Raw genomic sequence first — 17,865 nt, 5'->3', positions numbered from 1 at the left:
AAGGCCGTTTTGACATAAGTGAATGGGCCAAAGGCCGTTTTGACATAAATGAATGGGCCAAAGGCCGTTTTGACATAAGTGAATGGGCCAAAGGCCGTTTTGACATAAATGAATGGGCCATAGGCCCTTTTGACATAAGTGAATGGGCCAAAGGCCGTTTTGACATAAATGAATGGGCCATAGGCTGTTTGATATAAGTGAATGGGCCAAAGGCCGTTTTGACATAAATGAATGGGCCATAGGCCGTTTTGATATAAATGAATGGGCCAAAGGCCGTTTTGACATAAATGAATGGGCCAAAGGCCGTTTTGACATAAATGAATGGGCCAAAGGCCGTTTTGATATAAATGAATGGGCCAAAGGCCGTTTTGACATGAATGAATGGGCCAAAGGCCGTTTTGATGTAGATGCAAATCAGAATGGGCCAAAGGCCAACATGTTTAGAACTACAGTCACTTGATCTAGACTCTGTATAATGTACATATTGTTTATATGACTTCTGTGTTTGATATTATTCACTGGGCTATCGCTCACACTCATTCATGTGTTTGTAAGTGAGCCAAGGGAAGTCCAAACCCAGCCCCAATGAAGTCTGCTAGGAAAAATCCGAGTTTTGAGGAAGTCAGCCCTGCGTCTCACTCTTGAGACCTGTCCTTGCCTTTTTGCTATGTAATTTTATTTTGTCGTGCCGGCAAGGACTTTATGTATAGCTGTAATACGTCTGCCATAGGTTGACTCGTTTTGGATGATCCTGTCTGTAATGGATTTTGTGAAACTGTACTTTTAATGTGGGTTCTGTCATGTGTAAGTGCCCATTTTGTGAAACATGGTTCTGTCATGTGTAAGTGCCCATGTTGTGCTGAGGTCAGTATTATGGGTGTCAACACCTTTTCCGTGTTAGACGTGATTTGTTTTGTGTCCATACCTTTTTTAGGTAAGATGTGGTTCAGCCTGTGCCTTTTATTTACTGCATCTATTGCATCCATTGCATCGTACTTTGTTTTGTTGCATTCAGCATTATCTTTCCGCAAGAGATCATTCCTTACTTATATCATACCACCCAATTACTTGTACTCTTTCTGCGAAATACATAGTTCTGTATGTGCTTGCACCTCTTTCATGTTGAAACATGGTTTTGTTATATGTAAGCACCCATGCTGCGCTGAGGCCAGTATTGAGGGTGTAGGCAGTTAGCCTGTGTTAGGTGTCGTTTGGCTGTGCCCACTTCTTTTCTGTATAAAACGTAGTTTGATTTGCATCTCCATTCCTTTATGGTATTTGTGTGTTTTGCATTGCTTGTGGTTTGATTATTTTGTTACATTGTGTATCATTTGTATCATGCCCCTGAACTACGCTAGTTTGATTCTTTGCAACAGGATACGTAGGCAACCTCGGGTTCAACCAATTGCATCTACATTTTGTTTGTTTGCCCAAGTCTTACGGCCTTGTCAAAACGAGTCGTCTCCGGGCTTTGACATTCACTCACGTCATTTCATGACTTCAAGCTCTGTCAAAAAGGGGCAACTATAGACACCCCATTTTTGACCGCTCTTAAGACTTGGGCGCCTCAGGTTGATCACTCGATGATGAAAGTTATAATGTACAAATGCTCAATTTCTTCAGCAAGAAGAGCTTCTAAATCCCAACTTTACACCCTATTTTTGACCAAAACTATTTCAGACCTTAAAACTCTGTTTTTCAAAACATTTTTCCAAATGTTTCTACAATGTTCCGAGGCTCGCATTTCGTTTAAAATATTATACTTTTCGGTAAACCAAGTAAGGACAAAGTGAAAATAAATGCAAAGAAGGTGAACTCTTTGAAAAATCTTTAAAACATCTTATTTATAGGTTTGGAGTTGAATAAAATAGGAGGGGAGGGAAGAAAACTAGTTGGAGAAAAGGTTAGGCATCAATCCGTTAAGATAGAAATGAGAAGCCTTAACTAAAATAGGCTTATCTTTTTGCAAACTTAGAATTTAGATGTGAAGCCACTACCATTGGAAATTAGACTTCTGGGGATTCAATTTAGACTCAAGAATCACCTGAAACCGAGTTCGGATGAAGGAGATATGCCCGTTTGAAGTTGGGCCTAGAAACAGATTTTTGTGGACGGCCGACCACTAATAATGTACAGCCTGCCACTTGTGTCAAAAGACAGATTTCTACAGATATTTGTTGCTAGTTGTTCCCACAGGTGCATACACTGCACCAGCTGTCTATATAGAGATATTTCCACCTTAGACACATGTTTTTCTATAGATAAGGGACCTTCCTTCTTGGTTTTAGGTTAGAAAAAATTCCTAAAACTCCAATACTTGCATAGCACTCTCTCTGTCTATCTTGCGCTCAAACCCACAAGTTCTCACTCTCAAGGGCTGAGATTTGAGCTCAAGAACTTGTGGGTTTGTTAACAAAAGAGTTACCTCGCTTCAAGAGCAGGAGAAACCTAACATTAGTGACCGGCAGGCCACTTTTATCATATGGCAGGCCACTATTAGTGGGCGGCCAGCCACCATTTTTGGCCTGCCGGCCACCTTGTCTAGCCAGGCTGTACCACTTTTTTTTCACAGAGCAGAGCAGAGGTTGAAGTGCAAAATAGTGCAGAGGCATTCTCAGCGGAAAAATTCATGTGCATGCATAAGCCATTTCCTTGCTCCTCGGGACCCATTAGATTTGTTTTTGTTAATAGTAGTATGTTGTTAGTGAATTTGTAATTAATTACTTAGTTGATTAATTCCGTAATGTAACTAATTAGTTAATTTAATTAGTTAGAGTGTGTTGTAATTATTTAATTAGCTAGAATAGTTAGTTAAATTCGTTGTTGTAATAATTAGTTAAGTAGCTTAGCTAATTCATTTATTCAGACCCTCTTGTGCGAGGGCCGATTTGTTCTAATTCGTTAGTATAGTTAATTTATTTCATTTGGTTTGTAATAGTTAGGTAATTCGTGGTAATTAGCTAGGGCATTTATTCGAACCCTCCTGCAAGAGGGAAAAATTGTAATAATGTGTGTATGTCTTCCAACCCCTGTTCCTTCTCCATTTTATTTACCTACTTATGATGGATAGCATAGAACATCATATTTCGTTTAGCATTTTTTACGATTTGCATCCGTTGTCTTGCATGCATGAGGCTCGGTTCATCATTCTAACAGCATTGTTATTTATTACTTCTTTGAAAACTTGCTTAAACCACATGCTATCAAATCGATTCATGTACCATGTTAGTAGCCGAGTCTAGTTAAATCGCATATTGTATGTGTTGCATTAGTCAAGTTGCATTCATTAGGAACATGCATGTTTTTCTAACTCTTTTCTTTTGGCTAGCCTTGGAGTACTAGGTGAGCACTTTTTTGCTTTAGCATATCGCATGTGTGTGATTGTTACCATGACAAGCATATTTTCCATGAGGCTAAATGCTTAATTGATATACTTGTTTGGATGCTGGTGGATGAAGGCTAATTGCTCAAATTGGGAGAATATTGATTAATGTACATATGAGATCACTTTTTCATGTGGTACGTATTCAAACCATCTTCAAACAAACATGAAATCAAAGTGTTACAATTTTTCCAAATTAGTCTATACTTGCGTAGTACATCACATAGTAAATGTTAGTCTAATAATCGGAACAAGAGCATATGATGTAAATAAGAATCACATCATGATTAATAGAGGCTAATCTTTAATTGGGCGAGTGGGGTGCTTAATTCATGGCCTTCCCCTCTCATACTTAAGTTTCCGAGCCGACACACTTTGGTGATGACAGACACATGGCCTATGGCACGAGTCACAAATTTCTTAAATTTTCCAAAAATATTTATTTGTAATCAGGCAAAGCAGTTCATTTTTGGCATTTTTGATTCAAAATCAATTTTCCAAAAGATTTGCCAGATTGGGACTCATTTGTGTTTATCTATTTCACATTGTACTTGTGAAATCAGATTCAGAACCACGAGAGTCCGAATTGTAGGGCTAACATATCCGAAAGGAGCACGAAAAGAAAGCTATAATCCTCCCTGCTCTTTTGACCAGGAGTGGAAAAGTTAGGGGGTTTTCTCTAAAAATGGAGAATTCAACTCCTACCAGGCTCCAAGATTGGATGACTGCCTTGGATGGCGCCAATGAAGTAAACTTTGCAGGACTAAATGCCTTTTTTACTTTGAGTTGTACTCCATCACTCCATTTTCCTTTCTTTCAGGCAATGACTCGTTGCTGGGATCCAATTACGCATGTGTTCTGCTTTGGCGTGCAAGAGCTATGTCCTACTATCAAGGAATTTCAGGGTGTTAATGGAACTTTCCTGAGATGAAGAAATCATGCCTCAAGCCGATTTCATCCACGCACAAGCCTTAGCAAGGATGTGTGATTTAACTTTAAGCGATGCTTGGTCTCTAGCTCATGATGAAGGGCTAAATGTGTCCAGATTGATTCACCAATTTTCTATCATTATTGACCGAACTGATCCTATTTGGCGTGGCCACTGTCAATACGCCCTTTGCATATGTCTTATTTCGCATTACTTACTTGCCCCTTGTGATGATATGGCCAGCATCAAGCTTGTTGAGGTGGCTCAACAACTTTGGGAGGGACATAGTTAGATCAGTTTGGTTTTAGCCAAGACTTTGACGGGTTGGACGCATTCTATGGACAGGAGATCTCCCAACTTGCTGGGAGTCCACTACTTCTTTAGGGACTATTTCCCACCATTTCTCACTTTATGTTGCTTACATCACTTTGACACTCATCACTCAATGTTTTCCTTAAAAATCCTTCTCACTTTTCCCGCTCAACATATATCTCTCAATTATTTAATCTCTCTTATTTTTCATCCCTACCCAAGTGTGGTTGGTGGATAAGCTGAAAGTAGTTGCTCCTTATGCTTGATACGTAGCTAGGATCTACTTTTTTCGAGCCCAGATAGTGGATTTTGCTTCAAAAAGTCTGCGGTGTGATTGGATGTGTAGCAGGTCTGCATGGATATTGCTTGGTGTTACCCCTAACTAAACTTGCCTCCAATGACATAAAGTATGCTCCATTAGCCGAGTATGCAATTGATCGGCATGACACACTGCGTCTTCTACTTCACTTTCCTATTCAAGTGACAGTTTGGACATGATCAGACTCGTCCTGCTAATGAGATAGAGTATTCTACTTCTTTCCCATTGCAGGCTAGACATCTTTCTCGGTATGCAACTTCTTGGAGGATAAGGGAGATCTTAGCTCCTGCTGATGTCTTCAATTATGCTCTTTCTAGTGAGTACCTACTTTGGCTTAAGAAGGAGGCACATGTGGGCGCATCCTTGGTAGCGGAATCTTCTGATGCTGGAGGGAGAAGGCAAAGGACTTGACTCAACTATGCCCCTAGTTTATTGGCTTGCCCTTAGTTTTCTGATGTAAACTGCTTTAATTAATATAGGAATTGGACGATCATATTTGTTCCACTCTCATTTTGAAATCATGTAAGAAAGATTGTGGGTATTGAAAAGCCTTCTCTCAGTCCAATGGAAGGTCTATTTTGCAAAAGGATGTTTTGAGAAAATCAGTCAATTTTGTTAAAAACACCAAAACACATTCACAACTGGTCGCTACCTAACATACCTAAAATCAAACCTCAAAATGCACAACCTCAAAATCAACTCCTCAGATAGGACTCTCTGCACTTTCCTTTCATTATTTGTACTGCCAATTGAACCTGCCTTGCATCCATACTCATCACAAAAATAAGGTCTAAACAACCGGATATGAAGCTAAGCAAAATGAACCAATCGATCATGGACAAGACAACTGAGTTAAAAATGGTTGGGGCCGAACTTTGGAATGAATTGCCTATGTATCCCAACGACGAAAATCAAGCCTTATGTAGTTAATGGTTAAGGTTCACTTGGGTGTTAACACTTTCCTTTTATGCTCTAACTTTTGCCCAGATTGTTTTTTTAGGTTTTTAACCTTGCGAGCTCTATCTTATTTTATTTTCTTTTTCATGCTCTAACTTTTGTCTGGGTTGTCCTTCTAGGTTTTTGGCCCAGTAAGCCTCTCAGGGATAGTACTTCTTCAACTTGTCCATGTTGATAGGCTATGAAAATTCCAATCCATCTAGATCCATTAAAAGAACTGCTCTACCTACCAAATTGACTTGATGATGTAAGGGCCAGTCCAATTGGGTTTAAAGTTGCCTCTAGGATCAAAAATTGAAGCCCGGTTGTCTTCTAACACTAAATCCCCCTCCCTCAGATTTCTAGAGTTAACCTTCTGGTTGAATGTTCGGGCAATTCTACACTGGTACCCTTGCACATGGTACTATGCCTTTAATCTTTTGTCATCAAATACTATCAGCTCTTCGAATCAGTTCTATTGCCAATCAGCCTCTGCTATCTAATACTCAATCGTAATTCTTAGCGAAGGTATCTCTATCTCAATCGACAATACTGCCTCCATCCCATATACTTGAGAGTAGGGAGTTGCCCCAATAGATGTTCGAATCGATGTCCTATATCCTCACAATGCGAAGGGTAGTTTTTCTAGCCAATCCTTGTAAGTCTCCACCACCTTTCGTATGATATTCATAATGTTCTTGTGCACTACTTCAATGGTTCCATTGGTCTGTGGCCTATAAGTTGATGACTTGTGAAAAGTCGCATTATATTTCTCGAACAAATCAATCACTTCTCTTTTGAAGTGTGAACCATTGTTGGAAAAAACCTCATTCAGAACCCCATACCTATAGATGATATTGTTTTGATAAACTTGGCCACGTGCGATGCTTTCATCACCAAATACAATTGTGCTTCCACCCACTTGGTAAACTTATGGATTGCTACCAAGATGAACTCATGTCCATTCGACCCTTTTGGCATTACTGCCCCAATGACATCAATTCTTCAAACTAAAAATGGCTATGGTTAACTGATATTGTACTATTTTGACAGTGGAATGTTCATGCGATTGGCATGAATCTAACACTTATGGCATTGCTGGATAAAACTGACACAATCGCTTTGCATGGTCAACCAATAGTACCCTTGTCTGAGGATCTTCCTTGCTATCATTATACCATTTATATAAGCCCTACACTGCCCTCCATGAACAACTTCCATGACGCGCTTTGCTTTGTTTTCCTCCACACATAACTTATGCATTCCCATATGACCCCTTCTGTACATTTTGTTTCTACAAATGATGAACTGAGTGACTAGATGATGTATTCGTCTTTGTATTTAGCATTTTCCCCTTATGAGTATATCTCTTTCTCTAGAAAATTCCAAACGTCAAAATACTAAGGATCCTTATCCCGGGATTATTCTGGTACAACTATTATCTCGGACGCAGGTGCATACCTTTGCTCTATGATAATTGGACACATCTTTACCCCAATTGGTATGTCCACCATCGAAGCTATGATAATTGGATGCATCTTCACCCCAATTGGTATACATAACCTTGTCTAAGGATCTTTCTTGAACTTCAAACAAAACTTTCTTGAACAGGATTAAGAAGCGGTTAGAAACAGCCAAATGAAGATAGGTCGAAGAGCTCCCAACAGTCCACTGGTCCTACCGAACTACTCCCAGGCACACAACTAGAGAAACCCCATTCTCCCTCGCATTTGGAATGGAAGCTGTTATTCTATTGGAAATCGGATTTTCCATGGGAAGATCTAACTTAGTGGAGAATGACATGAATAAAAGTCTAATTTTGAAGGAGCTTGTTCTAAATGAGGAAAAACATGAAAGGGCCTCCCTTCAGTTAGCAAAATACCAACAAGAAATATCTCGAGCCTACAATAAGTGAGTAAAACATTGGCAATAAACGGTCGGCGAGTTAGTACTAAAAAAGGTCTTACCAAGTGACCACAGGACGACCGATGGAAAGCTTGGACCAAATTGGAATGAACCATATCAAATCACAGATCTGGCTGGAGATGGGGCATGTAACGCCCTCAAAATAGTAGATAAAACCCAACTCATTAGACATGCATTAATATAAAATAAACTAACCATTTCTATTTATCAGAGTAATTCTACAACTGTATTACATGTTAACAACAAAAGTAAATGCCCTAAGGGCTTACAGCTTTCCAAGTTAACACTTGGTTACAAAAAGAAGAGTACTAACTCAATACATATTAAGCCCTTGGCTTGAATTTACATGTAATACATCAAAATAAATAAAAGAAGAGTCTTCAACTCTCATCAACATCCAAGCTATGTCCTTGGAGGTGGCATACTACCTGTACCTGAAAATAATGTCCCACAAAGGGTGAGCCAACGCCCAGTAGAGATATGCTAAACACAGTATGAGCAATAACTAAGATATTAGCAATTGATAAATGTTCAGTTTCCATAAACCAATTCATAACTCAGTCTCATTTCATTTCAGTTTCCATTTCTTATCAATTTCACAATACACATCAACGGCTCAGAACCTGGCCAATCCTTTATATGAGACAATGACTCATATTAAACATTTCCCATTTTTCAATAGATGAACATATTAGTTGTATCAACATTTCAACAGATAAGCATACAAGTTGTATCCACATTTCAACAGATATGCATATTGCTATATCAACACTTCCAATGACAAGCATATGAGCTGTATCAACACTTCCAATGACAAGCATATGAGCTGTATCAACACATTTTCTGACAAGTATATGAGCTGTATCAGTGGAGTCCATCCCCTATCTCCTCCCAAACAACATCCAGTTTAGAGGTCCATCCCCTATCTTCCCCTAAACCGTGGAGTACATCCCTTATCTCCTCCCACACACACAATGCATATATACACAAAGGTCATATACACAATCAATCAATACATAACGTTAATGTATTCTGTCAACCGTCATACTCTATGACATATCCAATTGATTAGTTTTAGTTCGCCTAATCATCATGCATTGTCTACAACAATCAAAACTACCCTCCACCGGTAGCCCAAGCAATTATTTCTAAACAGATAATAAAAGCTCCAACAGATAAAATATCAATGTTTTCAAAAGTGAGCGATTAACAAATCTAACTCCACTATTCAACCATATAATGACGTAATTCCATTATTTCCAACTCAATTCCATATAACCACAATTTCCTCAAATTAATCATACCAATTAATTTATACAACCAATTAGGGTTTTCTACCCCATTTCTCAATATTGACCCAATGGTCTATATTTCAACAACCAATAACAATAACACCATTTTGAAACCCAAATACATATTATGAGCCCAAAATCACAAAATCCTCTTTAACACTCTTTGAAACCCTAAGTTTCAAAATTTCCCAAATTCAACACTTTATCAAAACAACTAAAAATCTAGCTCAAAGACCATAAAAGTAAGTAGGAACCCCTACCTCAAAAGATGAGACCCAAAGAAGAAGATGGTGAAAACGAAGTTGCTTCAAACCACGAGTTCTTCGAATCAAAAGATAGCCCTCGACGATCAACAACCTTTTTGTAAAGACCAGAGGTGAGGAAAACACCCTAGCTAGATCAATATCTAGAGAAAAGGCAAGGTTTTATAGAGAGAGGCTCTCAAATGGCTTTTTCGGAAAAGTAAGAGAGAGAAAGGATGAGAAAAAGTGATTTAAAACTGCCTCACAGCCAACTGATATACGACATTCCCGCTCGAACGGAAAACACAACGCTCGAGCGTCAAGAACGAAAACTAGGCCCGCTCGAGCGCAAAAGGACCCGCCCAAGCGCCAAGACACAAGAATAAAGTAAACCCGCTCGAGCGTGAAAACCAGTCCGCTCGAGCGTAGATTTCCCCCTCCCAGAACTTACACCCAAAGGTACTACCCGCTCGAGCGCCAAAGTACCCGCTCGAGCGCCACCGCTCAAGCGCAAAGAAACCCGCTCGAGCGTAAAAATCACACCTGCAGAAGTTTTGCAGGGACATGGAATACTGGGGGTGTGCAATCCCCGCTCGAGCGCAAGAAGACCCGCTCGAGCGGACCTCCTAAAAACTGGGTAACAAGGAATTGAAACCAAGGCCTAACCAACCTGTAACAACCCTGCCCAAAACATCCTAAAACTCAATCAAGCGGAATTAAAGGACAACAACATGATAGATACAACTACCATCATCACGAAACCGAGTCCGGAATATAACAGAACAGTAAAGGGACAACCGGGATCGCTATAGGGCATATGAAATCACGGACCAATAGGGAAATGTGCTCCCTAGGCCTTGGAATGCGATGCATTTAAGGAAGTGTTATCATTAACCTTATAACTATAATGTAATAATGCTTGAGCAGTAAGCATAATGAATAAATGCAAGGTTATTCTACTTAAAAGATGTTCATTTTCATTACTGTCAAAATTGTACAACGCATGCAATCGGCACTTTACATTAGAAAAACAAACGATAGATCAAAAACCAAAAAACAATGAAAAGAAACCTAGATCTAGCAAAGTCTTTATAGACTATCCAGTTTGGCTGGAATAGGGACATCAGAGTTAGGTAGGGGAGCTTGGGAGTACAAAACGAGTGATTCTGCTACTCTAGTATTCTTTATAGCAGCCTTCCATCCCTCTCTAAAAAATAAGTTTTCTAGCTTGTTCATTTGTTCAAGATTGGCGGCATTAGCTTCATTCCATGCAGCTTCAACATTTGCCTTCAACTCTATATCTCACTAAGCCTTCATTGCTTCCATAATAGCTTTCAGGCCTCATGATCTGCCCTAAGCCAATCAAGTTGACGGGTAACAACTTTGAAGTTCACTCCAGTAGACATCTGACCCGACTCCACTGCCGCAACTCTACTACCGACCCGAGTAAGATCCTCCCGGAGGTGATGCTTTCGGCTGCCATATGTTTTCTCTCATCGGCGACTAGTCTTCTCTCTTTTTCCATTTTGCGTCTCTCTTCTTCTTGATACTCCCACTCTCTGGTCAGTCTAGTTCTAGCCTCTATGAACTGGTTCATCGCCTACATCATTAAGCATGTTTACAACTCAAATCACACCATGATTACAACTCTTCCTCAAAGCAAAGAGCTTTAGAATTATCTTACCATAACTAAGTTCTGAATACCATGGCCAAGAATTTGCTAATTGGATTGTCCCTCCAAATGGAAAATGTCTTTCAAAATGCACATGCCTTGTGCCATGGCTAGAGCAACCTCAGCATCTGAAAAAATAGAGTCTCTCGTGTTCAGAGACCGATCTCCTATCATTGGCTGAAACACATACTCAATAGGACCCTCTTCTGCGTCCTCTATATGCTCTTTACTTGCTCGGATACACGGGCGACTTGGTGCGGAAGGCGTCCCGCCTAGAGGATGTCTGCCGATCTACATGACCCTCGCCGGCCTGCCTCTTGATTTATTCTTGGCGCCACCTCCTATTGCCTCGTCAGATGATGTCTTCCTGTCATCTATAGTACCGAGGATTCCAATGACTCTATCAGCACAAGAATCGCTACCTGTTCACATCTACCCTCACCTTGTTGATCGACTACTTCTAATAAGAGGGGTAGCAATGGTCCTTCCTCCTGAGGCTCTTCGGGCACCTCCGCAACAAGGCTGAGGATAGGAGGGACAGTGGAATAACAGCTACTTAAGGAAGGGACTGATCTACCAGCACTTTGATTGATCGAAAACTAGCAGCCATACACCTCCAAACAGTTTGAAGGGCTTACAAATTCGCATGCCACGACTCGTTATGTCGATTGGTATTTACTGAGTGATGATCTACAAGCACAAAGGAAAATCATAATTAGTATAATAGTAAAAATTGAGAAAATAAAGAGACCATAAGACTCTTTGGAGGAATGCTCACCTACACCCAACACTCAGTATACAGTAGCGGCAACATCGGCAAAAAGGCGAGACACAAATTCACAGGTAGTTTGAAAATGAGCTAAACCTTCTGAACTACTAAGAAAATAAGTGTATTTCCTCATCCCTTGATGAATCTATGAAAACTAAAATAGCATGAGAAGAATGAAAGAAGCTATAGTGGAAAGAAGAGGGTACCCAAGGGAGGTTTTTTGAACGATGGCATGAAAACAAACGCCAGACGATGCTTTGGTCAAAAATGTTGTCAAAGCAGCTATCCCAAATATCAATGCTATGATTTGTACCTATATCCATGTAAATGAATGAGATATGGCACATCATTATGAGTATTGATGGACGTTTCAAATAATTGACACATGCCCAGGTGATGTAAGCACATTAAAATTGGAGCCCCCAAAACCCTAAAACCTATTCCAAGGATAGTACATCGTCAAATAAGATGCCGATCTCTTGCTTGAAGTAAGGAACAAACCTACAAGGGTTTTCTAAAAAAATCTATCCCAGAGTAATAGATTGGCAAAAATCACTCTAATCTCTTGCTTAGAGCAAGGAACAAACCTATGAAGGCCTATGACGGTTTTCTAAAAAACCTATCCCAGGAATAGTACATCGAAAAAGATGACGCCGATCTCTTGCTTGGAGTAAGGAACGAACCTACGAGGGTTTTCTAAAAAACCTATCACAATGATAGTACATCGGCAAAAATGACATTGATCTCTTGTTTAGAGCAAGTAACAAACCTATGAGAGTTTTCTAACAACCTATCCCAGGGATAGTACATCGACAAAGACGATGCTGATCTCTTGCTTGGATTAAGGAACAAACCTACGAGGGTTTTCTAATCGAAATGAGCCTATGAAGGTTCACTAAAACAAAGGTTTCTTTTAGTAAACATCGGCATAAACAAAAAATAATTGTTCCAGCTAAACAATTAAATCTCCAATCACACAATAAAAAACAATGCATAAATGAAAGATAAGCTAAGCAAAATAATTCCATAACATAAATCTTTTAAACTATCCAAAAAGACATACATCAATTGTTAAAACAAAGAAAAAAAAATGAATAACCAAGAAAGAAAGCAAAAGAAAAGAAAAAAAAAAACATGCATAGAAACACAAAAGTACAAACTTAGTTCATCACTCTGCTGCAGGAGGGTTTTCAATTCCAACCCATTCGGTAGTTTCTTCACTTGGTTTTTCCAAGGCATCTTGGTGAGGGTAAGGAATGTTCTTCCTCTGTTCAGACTCCACTAGGATGTTAGCAGCTTGAAGTGCAGCAGTCCAGCCATCTTCAAAGAGCATGTTCTCCGACAGTGGCCTTGTTACATCCCTCCTCCTTAGCAGCCTTAATCGTATCGACAAGACTTTTCCTAAAAGTAGTAAGGGTAACGGAGAGTTTCTTTTTCTCCTCCTTTAGGACAGTAATCTCCTACAATGAAGACTTCAGCACAGAATCCATCATCTTAAGCTTCTTCTTAGCCTCCACCACCTTGCTCTCTAAAGCCACCAGCCGAAGTTTAAGCTCCTTCAGCCTCTCGTTCTGTGTAATAACCTTGACCCGTGATTAGCTTATAATCCTTGATTAAGAATACTTAACACGTAATTAAGATGAAATCCTAAGTAAATTGCATGTGCTTTTATGTTTGTTTGTTGTAGGAATATCTGTCCATAATTTTGCTTGAATCTGTGAATTGAAGGCCTTATCGGCCACCGAATATGAAATTGACTATGCTAATGTGTTGATTCGAATTTTTGGGATTTTATGGTGGGTTTAATGGAAATTCAATTTAGAATCAAATAGTTAGACTAAATTAATTATTAAGTTGAAATCATTTAGTTCTAATCATAATTAATTAACCTAAGCTAATTAGACCTCTATAAGACCACTTGTAACTAATGAATACAACATTCCATCTTCATTTCCTTGAGACTGCTCTGTGTGTGTGTGTGTGTGTGTGTGTGTGTGAGAGAGAGAGAGAGAGAGAGAGAGAGAGACTCTAGAGTGAGAGAAGGAAGAGAATTCAAGGGAGATGTGTGAAGATTAAAGATAAATTGGAAGAATTTGAAAGATTTAGCATCAACACCTCTAAAATCAAGGTTTAAAGTAGGAAATTCAACCCTTTACTTGTGAATTTGAGTCACTTAGTGTTAGAATTCAAGGTAATTAGAAGAATTAACATGAGAATTAAGTTAAGGATGTGGAATTGAGCATGATTCATGCATGCATGCAAACTTCATGGCATTTTGAGTTTGATTTCCAAAGAATTCTCACATGCATGGGCATATACTTGCATGATTATGAAAATTCAACATGATTATTCTCTTCTTGCTTCATTTGAACATGTTTTGTAACCAAAGATTTTGAGTTAGTGCTTGCATGTATATATATATATATATATATAAAGTTTCAAGTTTGAGTGTGAACAATTGACTTGCTTTTGGGCTTGATTTTGTGAAATGGTTTTCAATTCATGATGTATTATGAGTTTCTACATGTTTTCTTAGTTTTGGCCCAAAAGAATGTGTTTTAATGCTTTGGAATCAAGTTTGAACTTGAAGAACAAATCTGGAATTTCCAGATTCTACATCCTCACTCAAGCGATCACCCTTTGTTTTGAACCTTGGCTCAAGCGACCAAGATCTTGGTTCAAGCATCAAATGAGAGCTCCCAATAGTTTTGCAGACAATTGCACGGTGGCTCGCGTGACTGATTGTGCACTCAAGCGAGCATCCTTTTTCTCAATATTTGGCTCGAGCAACTGTCTAGCAATCGTTGAGCGTGAAAATCTAGCATCCAGTATTTTTGCAGACTTTGCAGACCGCTCGAGTGAACTACCATGTTTTCCAAAATTTTGCAAGTGGTTTCAAAGTACATGTTTGCATCCTCATTGCAACCTAGGCATTCCTAGGCTATGATTAAGCTATAGTAATGAGGATAAACACAGTTAAGAAAGAAGAATGATAAGTTAAGTGCCTATGGGACGTATGTTCAATGTGTATATGTCACGTGTTATTGCCGTCTGATTAGTCTCTTCTGTCCAAGTGATATATTCTACCACTGGAGCTATCTGTGAGTAACGACCCTATAAAGCTATGTTTGAATTTAAGTATTTTTTGAACAATGTAATATGATTTGAATTCTGATATGCTATTTGTGAATCATGAATGATTGTCCAGTTTTTTGAAATGTATTGGTGGCATCCTTAGCATCAAGTGTTCATGTGATATATGTGATATGGTACCAGGGTTTCAAGTGGGTTCCATTATGGAACTATTTATGCATAATCATTTTTATCAAATGAAAGTGGGTCATCTAAATGACCATCTCAAGTGAAAGTGGGTCCTTGTGACCATCTCAAGTGAATGTGGATCATTATGACCAAATGATCTGTAGCTAATTGATGCACCACGTATAATTGTATATGAAATCTGTATAAGTATGTGAATCTGAATTTGTTTTTGATATGAACTCTGATTTATGAATCTGTGATGGACATCATTCATAAAACCTTTACGCTATTGTTATTCACTAAGCTCCAGTTTACTGTATTATTTATGTATGTAGGTAATCAAGCGCATGATCAGGCCTAAGTTGCGACCTAGATCTATTTTGTGTCGGCCAACCTATGTGCCTCGTGAGGAGGTTCCCGAAATGCTTCAAGTGGTCAAACTTTGTGAATTAAGTTTAAGATTTTTGTTTATTTTATTTAAGCCTGAGCAAGTTTTTGTACACTCTGCATATTGGGCTAAGTCCCATTATGGGTTTATCAGTATATAAGATGATGTAAGGCAGATATGAGGATGACATCTTATATGTAAATAGAAGTTTTAAATTTTATGTCCCATCTACGTATGCACAGCTCTATGGACAATATATGATTGTATTTGCTTCTGCTAGCCCCTTATTCTGTTAAACTGTTTCAGAGGCCTTCGATAATCTCAAGATTACTGGTCGGTTACATTGCTAAACCTATAGAGGCGGGTTTGGGTAGTGACAGAGTGGTATTAGAGCACGTGTTATACTGCACACACAAGTCCATATGAGCTATAGGATGTCCTAGAAAAGAATTATGGACATTATATCTGCATGTGTGAGTGTGTGATGAATATATGAACATATCTGAACTGAAATGGACATGTGAATATGTAGAGCATGAAATGAAACCGACTATTATGAATACTGTGAAAAGAACTATTTGCCTATGTTTATTAGAGCCCTGTTTACCTATAGCAAATGGAGAGAACAAGAAGTGATGATGTGAAAGTCCTCTAATGCCTGAATGGACCGAATGGAAAGAATGTTAAAAGCTTTTATTGAGTTCATGAGACAACAACAGAGACAACAACTACCTCTTCCGCCTTCTCCGGTACAAATTGAGCCAATGAACAATGATATCATTAGTTTGACTCAAAAATTCAGAAAAATGAAGCCACCGACTTTTCTAGGTGGTATTGAGCCACTAAAGGCCGAGACTTGGATGCTAGAGATCGAAAAATTGTTTGAAATGTTTCCTTGTTCAGAAAATTGAAAGGTTTTGTTGGCCACTTACACTCTAAAGAAGGAAGCCAGACGTTGGTGGATGTTGATAGAAAATGATAATGGAGCTATAACTTGGAATCAGTTTAAAGAGATCTTTAACGAAAAATATTTCCCTCAATGCTTTCGGGATCGTAAAGTCTCTGAATTTGAATAGTTGAAGCAAAGAGTATGTCAATAGCAGAGTATGAGGCTAAGTTCACCAAGTTAGCCCCATTTTCACCTCACATGGTTGACACAGACTACAAGAAAGCTCAAAAAATTAAAGAAGGGCTTAATCTGGATGGGTTTGACTAAATAGGAGTTCTAAAGCTAACTAAATATGTTGACGTGTTGAATAGAACATTAATGACCGAAGCTAATTTAGCAGCCATGAAACAAACCAAAGTCCTAACAACTGAATGGCGAGGCAAATGGTCTGGATTCAATTTCAGAAAGTGTTGATCATTCTCAAAGAAGCAAAATACGGGATCTACGAGCAACTCAAGTCAAAGTGGTGGATCTGCACCTACATGTTCTGAATGTGGAAGAAAACACAAGGGTGTATGTTACCGTATTTCGGGTGCCTGCTTCAAGTGTGGCAAGATTGGCCACATGGTAGAAGATTGTCCACTCATAGCTGGAAATACTAACCGCCCTACGGCAAGTTTAGCCAGGTCTGCTTCTATACCGAAGACAAATACAAGAACCAATACGGGAAAAGAAACCTTGAGACAAGGGAGAGTGTTTGCACTCATCCCATTTGTGCTCAAAACGCATATGTATTGATAGATTCTAGTTCTACACATTCCTTTGTGTCGCATACTTTTTCTCAAAAATTAACTAGACCTCTAGAACAAATGAACTATGTGTTTTCTGTATCTACACCATCTGGGGGTTCTATGGTATGTGCTTGTGTATATCTTGTGTGTAAAATTATGATTGGTGATGTGTTGTTATATGTTGACTTGTTAGCTGTGGCTATTGATCATTTTGACTACATATTGGGGATGGATTGGTTAACAAAATGCTATGCTACCATTGACTGTGTTGCTAAATCTGTTATATTTTGGCCACTGCGGTTACCTGAGTTTGTGTTTGTTGGGAATGGTGTAATTCCTCCTCCATATTTGATCTCCTCTATGAAAGCCAATAAACTGTTGAGGAAACGTTGTAGGAGTAATCTGTGTTGTGTATTAACTGTTCATGCAGATAGTACTAATGTGGAAAATATCCCCATAGTCCGTGAATTTCCCGATGTGTTCAATAATGAATTGCCCGGTGACTTAGTTGATAGAGAGATTGAATTTACTATGGAAGTAGTACCTAGAACGTAACCAATTTCCAAAACCCCTTACAAAATGTCGATCTCTGAATTGAAAGAATTGAAAATTCAACTCCAAGAACTGTTACACAAGAAGTTTATCTGATCGAGCACTTCACCTTGGGGTGCTCCAATTTTATTTGTCAAGAAGAAAGACAAAACCTTGAGATTGTGTATAGATTACCGAAAGTTGAACGAAGTAACCATCAAGAATAA

General features: G+C 38.9%; 1 protein-coding gene across 1 annotated transcript; it reads left to right on the top strand.

Moving 5' to 3' along the window:
* Window positions 1-17,185: 17,185 nt before the first annotated feature.
* LOC145805773 (uncharacterized) lies at window positions 17,186-17,662 on the top strand. The gene has a single exon (XM_082900979.1). It carries the CDS (start codon window positions 17,186-17,188, stop codon window positions 17,660-17,662), a length of 477 nt encoding a protein of 158 aa, XP_082757105.1.
* The last annotated feature ends 203 nt before the right edge of the window (window positions 17,663-17,865 follow it).

This window comes from Camellia sinensis, chromosome 13 (genome assembly GCF_055761805.1).
Source record: "Camellia sinensis isolate YWXY chromosome 13, ASM5576180v1, whole genome shotgun sequence".
In the NCBI taxonomy this organism is placed as follows: domain Eukaryota; kingdom Viridiplantae; phylum Streptophyta; class Magnoliopsida; order Ericales; family Theaceae; genus Camellia; species Camellia sinensis.
This window is presented reverse-complemented; position numbering and strand designations above follow the sequence as displayed.